Source organism: Neodiprion virginianus, chromosome 6, assembly GCF_021901495.1.
Source record: "Neodiprion virginianus isolate iyNeoVirg1 chromosome 6, iyNeoVirg1.1, whole genome shotgun sequence".
In the NCBI taxonomy this organism is placed as follows: Eukaryota; Metazoa; Arthropoda; class Insecta; order Hymenoptera; family Diprionidae; genus Neodiprion; species Neodiprion virginianus.
Window position 1 is genome coordinate 8,011,126 of NC_060882.1, and position 10,567 is coordinate 8,021,692.

At 37.9% G+C, this 10,567-nt stretch overlaps 1 protein-coding gene across 1 annotated transcript; it reads right to left on the minus strand.

Annotated features, from left to right (window-relative positions):
* Nucleotides 1-188: 188 nt before the first annotated feature.
* On the minus strand, nucleotides 189-10,552 carry LOC124307873 (uncharacterized). The gene is made up of 4 exons (XM_046770028.1): nucleotides 10,313-10,552; nucleotides 2,110-2,236; nucleotides 1,688-1,898; nucleotides 189-942 (listed from the first exon to the last, which is right to left on the minus strand). The coding sequence occupies exons 2-4, from the start codon at nucleotides 2,229-2,231 to the stop codon at nucleotides 817-819; spliced, it is 459 nt and encodes a 152-aa protein (XP_046625984.1). The 5' UTR covers nucleotides 2,232-2,236; nucleotides 10,313-10,552; the 3' UTR covers nucleotides 189-816.
* Between the last annotated feature and the right edge of the window lie 15 nt (nucleotides 10,553-10,567).

Consider the following 10,567-nt stretch of genomic DNA (forward strand, 5'->3'; position numbering starts at 1 on the left):
GAGAAATTGAATAAATATACTTGTTCCTTTCTTCAAAGATGATCTGTTAAGTCAAACTTTAATTCATCCCAATTAGAATAGCAGCATAGCTAAATTCTTCAACAGTGAATACTGAAAATTACAGGACAAGGAACGAATTATTAACTAGATTTTCCTGAATTCATTGAATGATGAACGAAGTGTGAATAAATTCATTTCATATCCAACAGCCAGAAGTCGGTTTATTTCACGTACAAACCTCGATACACATTTGGAAAAAGGGTTTGGGTCTAAATTTTGCTCTTCTTCGATCTTATTTGTGACCTAATAATTGTCATGTATTGTACACCTCAATCTAGATTTTCGGAAACCTTATCCTACAAATTGGTGATATTGAAAATTCTTAAAGCAGTTCGCTTACTGCGCTGTATTTCTCGCTTTATCCCCCCTTTTCCATGCCTGCCTCAAATACAGCTCGAAATTTTTCGACTGAACGAGCTCGGTACTCTTTCTATACGATTTGTGGCAGAGTAATCTATATAATAACGTTATAACATACCCTGCATAATTGTCAATTGAGAAAACTGCATAACAATCACAATATATATATAGTAGTTTCATATCATGGGTACCGATTCGCTTTTAATGATGCCAATTATAACAGGTTATACAATTATAAGTTTACGTACACGTTCTTCATTTTTTAGGTTTCAATTTTTAGATTACTTTCTGTAAGCTTGGACAAGCTGTACGTGTATATGTATATACAAGAATATTGTTGTTGAGTATTGAAAAAATTGATCCGTTGGTACATTACACGAGATCATTGTTCAAAAATTAATAGTCATCGCCGATCACGGTACTACCCGGGAAATTGTCTTCGTCGAATTGTCCTCTGTTCCCATCATTTTTCTCCTGCACTTGGTTCATGTACCAGTCGTAAATTACGTCAGGATTCAAGCCCTGAAAGAAAGATGAAAAAGATCGATCAATGCCCGTCGTACGTGTGGAAAAAATTAACACCCCCTGCCGTTTTTTTGGTGAAAAACGGTCCAACTTTAAAACGCTATAAATTTGCGTAAATTGCAAGTAGAAAATTGAACCAGAAACAATTTCGAAGCTGAAAATGTTGATTTCGAGCTTCATTTTCCAGATTTAGTCTACAGGCATTTTTTCTCTAGTAATCCTATCTTCGAGTCACTCGTGTCAAATTTGTAAAGTGAACCGTTTCCACTTCACGCTGTCATTTCACGACGAAGAGAATTTTTTAAAGATTTTCCTTCAAATTGATCTCTTTGAAACTCGTCTGCGTTTTTTTCTCGTCAAATTATCAAAGATCAATAGAAAGAGTGATTGCAAAAAAATGCGATCCCACGTAACAACCGAAAATCTTTTTCATCGTGCATAACCGCGCGAAGTCAAAGGTTGACTTTACAAATCTGACATAAGTCACTTAAAAACAGGATTACTCGAGAAAAAATGCGAACAAACGAAATCTGAAGAGTGGAGCTTGAAGTCAGCCAGGATTTTCAGTTTCAAAATTGTTTTCGATTCAGAGTTCTGCTTGCATTCCACGCAACGTTACACCGTTTCAAAATTTGAACTTTTTTCACTTAAAAATGAATGGCCCCCGGGGGGGTGAGGGGGAAGTTCGTTAATTTTTTTCGCTAATGTACATTGCGTTTTTTTTATTAATCATCATAGTTACCCTGTCCAGTAGTGCAGTCAGAAGTCTCGACCTGTCGTAGTTGTTGTCGATGCTGTTTCCGGATCGCGAGGAATGAGAAGGCTTCCTTGAGCCGTCCGTCATTCCAAATAGATCCTCGAGTCTGTGTGCGGTACGATAGTCAACTTCGTTCGTTGGAGACGAGGATCTTTTACTTTGAATTCCCCGGCATTGAGGATGAAACGGATGTTGCCTGTGGACGGAAAATTTCTGTCATCTGATAATTGGTTTTCCCGAGAGACCAATTCTAAAATAATTGAAGGAATTCTCAATGAAGACGGAAAAAAAATAACTGCAAAATTTCACTTTCACAGTTATTGGTGCCAGAGTTTCGTTCTTGAAAATTATTGCTGAAAATCGCGGTGAAACGGCGTATATTTGAGTTAGAAATTTCTATAACTTACAGGCAGATCTCACCGATGTTCATCTGTCTTCCCTCTCGCAATCTCGGAAAATCCGCTTGTATCAAGCTCGAAGAATAACAGATTAAAATTCCTACGACGAAAGCGCATCTTTGAAAAGTCATCGTCCCTGCAAAATAATTGTACATATATATTTTTTTCCAATATCGATAACACGTCTTGGACATGGTTGGAAGACAGACTAAAAATTTGTTTCGTTGTCGGGTACAACAAAGTTCAAAATAAAGCGAGAAAAATCCAAATTGAAAATATAATATTGAAGACCTGCATGGTAAGATTTTTTTCAATATTTTTTCTAAGCGTTTTGAATTGCTTCGCACTGATTAGCCCGACCTCGTTTCTGATCTCTTTAAATTCAATCGAAACGCGCCGCTTCTGCGAGCAAGGGTCGACAATTAGAAGCTTAACTTAATTAATTCGTTACTAGAAAGTTTCAAGTCTCAAAATTAAACTTTTGACCCGTTCCTCCTTTTTTTCGAACTCGTTACGTCGACTTAATCAGCGTGTAAAAATAAACGATAATCTCGAGAGCAAACATTCTTAAAACTGGTGATACGCTGCATTAGCGCCGAAAAAAGAAGAGAGTATGTGTAAACAGTAACCGAGAAAAGAAATACGTGCAGTTTCGCAAGATATTTACGATTTCAGACTCGCCGTCGCCGTCCCGGCTCAATGCAGAGTGACGACGCAATCTCATTCCCTGAAAAGCTTATCCCATAGGAGAATAATCCGATATTATATGCATTGCGATCCGCGTACTTAGAAAGCGCGATCATTACCTTATATTTCAAAATCAATACTGAACTGTTCCGATCCAGCTCCTAGTCAGATGATTTGTCGTTTTTATTACGTTGCAAATGAGATTTCGAACACGGTGTATTTGTGGAACTGTGATTTTGATCCTTTTGCATTCACGGTTCAGGAGCAGTTTGCAATCGTTAATTGCAAAGGTCTTCAGAGGCTATGTTAAAGGGCTGTTTTGCTTTCCAACACGACTACATCGACTGATCAAGGATGATTATCAGTTTGAGAAAGGAAATGGGTCTCGAAGTTTTTTCAACGGCCTCGTCAAACTGCAGATAAATATTGACAAAAGCTTCGAGTACCAAAAGTATTCAGCTACAATAATTGCCTGCCACGACATGCCGAGAAATTGTTTTAAAAGGTATAAAATGATTTCTGAAGAAACGGGAGGTCATTAATCGCGTTGTTCGTTGAAAACAACATCGGCAAGAAACTGAAATGAAATTAAAGATGTATATATCCGGTGTGTAAACTAATCAAAGGATAAAAAGAAGCAAGGATTTCGAACCTGCAACTGTATCAGTTAGTATAATTGAATTTTGTAACCTAAGATCGAACTTAGTTTCACTTTTCAATCCCTGATTGCATGTAGTTTGTTTAACAAGAAGAGGTTTAATGCGTAAGAACTTCAATCACAATTTATTACTCAATAAATTTGAATTTTATAGACTAACATTGAACTTAGTTTCACTTTTCAATCCCTGATTGCACATCGTTAATTTAACAAGTGGAGGTTTAATGCGTGAGCATAGCAATCGCAATTCGCGTCACGATACAGTTTTCGCACTAGTTGTTGGTGTCGATATATTATTTTAATCAAGGGATTATCGCTCGAGCTTTGATAATTAACAGCGTGGGAAGTTTTGCAGGTGCAAGGCTTCTGTAGAAAGTTCCTCACGGGGAGAGGATGGACCGGTTTGACACCCAATTTACCGCATCTGAGATTATATATTAATTTCCCTGTGTATCCTTATTAATGGCACTGAATTCATCCCTTCGATGACAGGGGTGTGAATAATTTTCGGACAATCGACAATTGCCGGGCCTCTCCGAATTCCTTTTCAACCCAGTTATTTATGTGATATTTGTCGATTTATTACACCTCCATCCGCATCTCGAACAGCACGCGAAATCGCATTAAGAAATTCTCTCAACTATATCGCATGTACATGATAACGCAGATATTGAGTGTGGCACGCGACAGAGAAGATTGATAAATTGTGGTGTGCGCATAATACGTAAGAACGAAAAAATAAGACGATAAGATTGACGGTGCTCCGACATTTTCAAAATTTCTATTCTGTTCCTAATACCACAAGGAAAACAACAAGCTCGATTTTATTACTTTGCAAAATAGTTTTCGCGCCGTGAACAGCTTGAATGCCTGTTTAATCGTTAAGACGACAACCAGGCTTATCTTACACGTTAATTATAAGGTCCTACCGCGTTTCACGCTAAGCATTCAAAAGCTGTGTATGCCATGCCTGCGAAGTTTGTATTGCGCGATGCTTTCTGATTGGTCAGCGTCCCGTAAGTCTTTTCAGTTGGCGATAATTTTGAGAACAATTTATAGTTCGTTCTCGCTGCAGAGTTTGACGGGAAACTTACGGTAACGAGTGTTTATAACAGACTATTACCGAACCGATTGAGGCACGTTTAAAAACTAGGATGTAAAAGTCACCGTTCGAACAAGGTGCGCAGTCACGTTATATAACTTGCAATGTGTATGCACTTTTTTGTTATAGAAACTTCTTCATTCCGAAATGTGAAGAATTTATTTGTCACTCCCGAGGGATCGTAATTAAGAACTCAATTTGCTTTGCAACAACTTTCAGTTGTTTTTTGTTTGTTTTTTTCTCTTAATTCCCAAAACTTCTTTCTCAAAATAAGGGTGACAGTAATTAGGCGCGTTTTAATCACAAGCACGTTAAGAATTCTCTGCGAAATGCAAATCGTTCTTTCAGATCTATATATTCGCGTATACGTGGATTGACGGTTGTTGTATGAATAAATGAATGAATTTGGTGATAATGTAGTAAAGTTTCGGTACAACAAAGTAGGTATAGTTTTGTACGAATATATAAAATTACTCGTCTGGACTTAAGCTACTAATTACTGAACATGAAGTGTATTCTCCGATTGTATAATTAGTAATTAAGCGAAAAGTCCTCCCGGCAATTTTCATATTTCACAAGAGGTATTGAATTTGACGGAAGGAAAACTGTTACAACTATGCAGTAAATTAATAATAATGATATTAATAATATAAATAAATGTTTTTGTAAAGAGCTGCTTAAATATTTCACACGCTTATTACAACGGCATAAAATATTGTTTAATCCTCTTTCGATACAAGATTTTTTGCCGAACATTTTTTCACTTGCAGAAGGTTTTATAATTCTATCGATATAATGACGTACTAAGAGCATTTCGAATGCCTAACCTTTCGACGATACTTCTCGAAGATTAAAATACCGAACTTATTGCCAAGTTTCGGACAAAATGCACAGATTTTAGAAAAGTCGCAGTGCGTTTGCGTATGCCAAGTTACAGGCGACGGACTTCGTTGCAAACTTGCCAAAAATTCACCGCGACAAATCGCGTATTTAATATTAAATGACTCGATGTGTGCGACAGAATTTTGCACGGCGTGATGGCGAAAAAATCGTATTCAAATCGCGTGCCTCGGTATAATTTAATGACTATGAATCGATCGACTTTCGTAGCGACGAAATGATTTTCAACTGCGACATTCAGCATCGTAAGTTATTTTTCGTTCTCCAAACTAGGTTCGTCAATCAGCGCAGAACAGAATAATTAAATCAGGCAAAGTAGGGCATAATTAGACAAGTGAGAAACTTCTAAACTTTGGTCATTTGTTGCTAATTAGCTATCCAGAGATTAAATCTAACACACTTTTGTGCGATGAAAATTCGTTCCCATTTGCTGAATAAAATCCGGCGCACTCTCTGCAACGTTGTTTGCTAGATTGCCACGCCATGCGCCACTTTGTTCCTATTATCATCACTACTGCTATTATTTTCGCCGCCAGACATAGTCCGAAATTTACACAAAATTCACGCCGCAGTTGCTCCCGTTTTCACTGCCAAATCCACGTTTTTACAGTCGTTCAATGTTTTCGCAGCGAGTTGATTTCTTGCCTGAAAAGAATAAATTTCCGACTCCTGAAACACCCTTCAAACCTTTGTCTCAGAAATAAAACTGTTCAAAATCTTGTCTAAGTTCTAGGCTGAAGGTACCTAAGGTGTAGGTATATGTAACGACATTAGAAAACTAAATTATCGTCCTAAATCCGCAAATTATTAATCTACCTTGAAATTAGTGATTAAAACTTTGTACAAAATTAACGTCCAACGTTTTTGTTAGTTTTTCCAATTTTAAAAAATTTCCCCCGCCGTACGAATGTCGCGAGAGATTGATTTTTTATTTCTCGAGTTGACTGATTACAAAGTTTCCGAAAAACAATTTTCTTTTACACTCTTCGGTTAAGTTTTAAGGGGGGAAACCAGTTTTTTTTATTGCATGAATCGTTAGTATAACTATTCAAGAATATGTGGTCAAAATTTCAAAGCAAAATTCCCATTAGTTCGAATGCAATGAGCACTTAAGTGACCGCCCGTCGGTTCTGTGAAGAAGCGCACGGTAATTATATCGGAGCGGTCGTCCAGGCCCTTCTTTTCCAGCTACCTGCCTCAATACCGCTGTGCTATTGAATAATAGAATGACGCATATGAGCAAGAAGAGGGATTGCTATATGGTGCTGGAATAGCTGATTAACCGGTGAGCATTTTTTATAATTAATTACTGCCTTGAATTTCTCGTTTTCGCTACATTTTATTTCAAACGCGTTTTTCTCGAAACGACTTTTTTTCGACTAGCGTACATTCTAGCTCAAAAAGCTATTGATCAATCGTTCTGAAATTTGGTGTAGATATTCTTTATTCAATTCCACGTAACATGAACCAAATTCGGGGATTATATTGTTATTAAAAATATATGTTTTTATGCAAGAAAGATGAAAAAATATAGTATAAAAACATGACATTGTGTTCAAACACCTCAAAAACATGCAATTTTCAATTCGTTTGATCAAAATTAGGTTCATATTCTTAGAAAATATGTTTTTAATGAAAAAAACAAAAATCCCGATGATTACAGATAAAAATTGCGACGTCAGGGATGTACACCAGCCAAATGCTCGGATGGCAATCGCCCATGGACTGCACGCGGTAACTCCACTATTTCCGGCGGGAATCGTTTGAAAAAATTTCAAAGTGTACTTGAAAACATAAATAAAATAGCCTCCAAGTTTAAACAATTTGTGATTATTTCTTCCTGGTTAAAAAAAATCATGAAAAACAGCAAAATTTCGACCTAATAAACCGGTTTCCCCCCTTAATGTAAATACGGGTGAAGAGATACGAAAAATCAATACGTGTGAACATAATCTGAGATCGAAGAAGAAAAGAGGTGAAAATGGACTTCGATTTTGTCCATGCAATGATACTTATAACAAAGTATAAACTTTTCGCGAAGAATATCCCGGAGGGTGAAATAAGCTGCGGATAGTACGGAGGAAAAAAGAGAAGAGTAAAAATAGAAACTTTCCGGAGTAATAAGTTGATCGAAAGGTGCGATTTTGAAAGTGCCGCTGGCGGGATATTCGGTTCGGACAAAAGTTTCCGGAGTAGCCAATCTGACTCCGAACTTGAAGGATTCCTCCGCTCAAAGGACGTTAAGACTTTGCGGCGGCCGAACCGAAAGGCCCGAGTATTTCTGGACTCTATTGAAAGTTTGTAAATTTAATTGACCGCTCCTAGGTAAAGATAACATTCCAAGTTAGGCCGTCCACCGATCCGCGAGGATCGCGTCTACGCAACCAATCTCAGTTTCGCGCTCTACATAGAAACAGAGAACGGAAGAAGTTTGTTCGTCGAACAATTTCTCCGACCGTACGTCGATCCGAAGCAAGTGCGAGCGCGGAAGTAAACTTCCGGAATTGGCTCTCCGATTTTTACGAGTTGAAATTGGTCCGTCTCTATGCGGTGAATCGCTGCAGAGCCAACGCAGCTGTAATTATTTCGCGCCGAACACTTAATTAATTGATCAATTACAGTTTGACGCCGTTCGCGTACAAGGAAAGTTTAGATAGCGCCGACGTCCTCGTGCAGAGGGAATTTCATCAGCAAGTGAAATCTTCGCGTTCGGTACTTGGTGACGCTGTGTGCACAGCAGAGGCGAATATTTAATTATGTCGCAAATTTAATCGTTGCATTTAGTCAAATCAACCGAATTGCGAATCAGTTGATTCGAAGGTTTCGCTACGCGGTTTAGCCGAAATGACTATCACCCTCTTAGGAGTTCACACCCTCATGATCGGATTTTGAACTATCAAATAAAAATTTGATTCGTATTTGGAAAGACGAACGGAAAAGTACGGATAAATGCGTTAAACTCGCGGAATATATTTAATTTATTCCTGCATCGAAACTGTAATCTACTCAAATAAAATTCTTACTAAACTGTGCAGCGTTCAAATGAAAGTCAAATGAGAAGCAGGTTGAGGGTGTAAATCAAAGGTCGAGGGGGAAAAATACATATTTTTAGGTAGCCGATGCCGACGAGGCTTTGACTTTGTGATTGTGCTATAATTATTACAGAAAATCAAACGGGTTGTGGATTGTTTGCGAGAAATTATCAGGAGCACGGCGGCGTGATAATTCTTGATAAAAGAAACGCCAAAGGTAAAAAAGAAGTATTGCATGAAAATTTCCGCGTAATTTTTATGCGAGAGTGTAATCATCTTTCATGCGAGATTATAATTGAACCTACATACATATGCACATTGAATCCCTGACTACGTCGACGAAAAATAACCGTGAATTTGCATGAATATAGAACTTGAGAGGAAAAGGGAGAGAGAAAGAGAGAGAAAGAGAAGCATGTAAATTTTTGCGAAAAAAAAAAATAATAAGTAGTAAAAAGTGTGATGTGAAAAAAAATTATTCAAAGCAGCCTGCGAGACAACGTTAGGAAAAAACAAACCAACATACTTAATTGTTTGGGGAATACATGTGAATTTTTGCACGCGGTTGGGAGTAACAATTTGGATCTTGATTTCTGAATGAAAATTTATCCCGCAATGATTCTTCGAACTTGAATTATTTCCGGGAGCAAAACAGCGGACAATTAAATCGCTATAAACCGATTACTCGCACAATTTGCGGCAGATATTCATGTGCAGAAATTTATACGAAGTTATTTGTCATTGATTTTAATTCTTCCGAATCAAACATGAATCCATTAAATATTCTGTCTGTGGGAAGTAAATTTTCATTTGCGCGGACGAGTGAAAAAAGGCATTTAGATACCAACATTTGGAATGAAAATTTTCAAAACACTCCGACCAACGACGAAGTGAATATTCTATTCATACGAAATGGAATTGTATTTGAATCGATAACTAACTTTTCATTCGCGTATACATATATATATGTATATATATTTATATTATAGATAAAAATAACTTTTCGCTAATATGATTAATCGAATTACAGATTCACGTCGATATTTCACATCGAAACAGTACAGGTAGTAAAAAAAAAGTTTGTTCAATCAATGACGATATTTTTCCACCCCGCAAATAACGGGGGAGAGGGGGATGATCGTTGACGTATGGTGCAGTGGCCATGAATGAGAGAATGGCTCGTTCGCGAAAGCGTGACTTCTGCGTATATCCGCGAGAGAAGGAAAAATAGAAAAGGAAGAGAAAAAGCGGGACCCGAAGAGTCTGGGAGATGTGGGACGCCACGGCGTCTCAGTGTCTGCATGCGAAAAGCAGCCACTCGCTGCCGCAATCGCCGTATTCGAGTGTCGGGGGGTGAAAAAGTTTCTCTGTGAAATTTTAAAGGAGCCCTATGAGTTGTCAAAAATTGATTTACGCCTGTGTATAGCAAGCGGCAGAATCAGCAGTGGGGAAAGTTCGAATACGAGTTCGTATTTCCGTCTATCGGCGATGATAATTTTCATTTACAACCGTAGACCACGATTCAAAATGCCAAAGACGACCGGACATCGAGGCTAGTTTTTAAACCGGCGTGAAAAGTCCGAAAGCTTATTCATTACGGATAATATTAGAGTAAAAAAACGTGAATCGGTCAGCGAAGAAGTACGGAGACGTTTTTTTGAAATTTCTGCAAGTCTAGAGAAGAGTTGAGAAATATAATCCAAAGGATGAAAAAATTCTGTAATTTTCTTTGCGGTAATTTAATCAAATTTATGTTTCAAGACAGAAAATAATAATAATAATAATAATAACAAAAATGACACGAGGAGTGGAGAACAGATCGTGACAACTTACTTTCAGCTGCAGCGAAAATTTCTGCGGCGTAACTTCTGCAGCGAAAACTTCTGATCCGTGTGTGCACAAGGTATTTTCAGCTTCTGCTATTTTTATTTATATCTGTTGTGTTTTCTACTTGTCGGAATGAGATACGGGGAAGCGGGCGAAGATTTAGGCGTGTTGATACAGCGAGGTGTCGCACTTGAGGAACCGGGGTACCAAACCTTCGGGCTTAGGGATCGTCGGGCGAATGATTGGTAGAGCTTGCGCGCC

What these genes read in the sequence shown, in the direction of transcription:
- LOC124307873 (XM_046770028.1), bottom strand. Translation starts at nt 2,231, where the DNA reads ATGACTTTTCAAAGATGCGCTTTCGTCGTAGGAATTTTAATCTGTTAT. An exon ending in AACATCGGTGAGATCTGCCT is followed by an intron (nt 1,899 to 2,109) that starts GTAAGTTATAGA and finishes TTCCGTCCACAG; the next exon opens with GCAACATCCGTTTCATCCTC. An exon ending in TGACTGCACTACTGGACAGG is followed by an intron (nt 943 to 1,687) that starts GTAACTATGATG and finishes TCTTTCTTTCAG; the next exon opens with GGCTTGAATCCTGACGTAAT.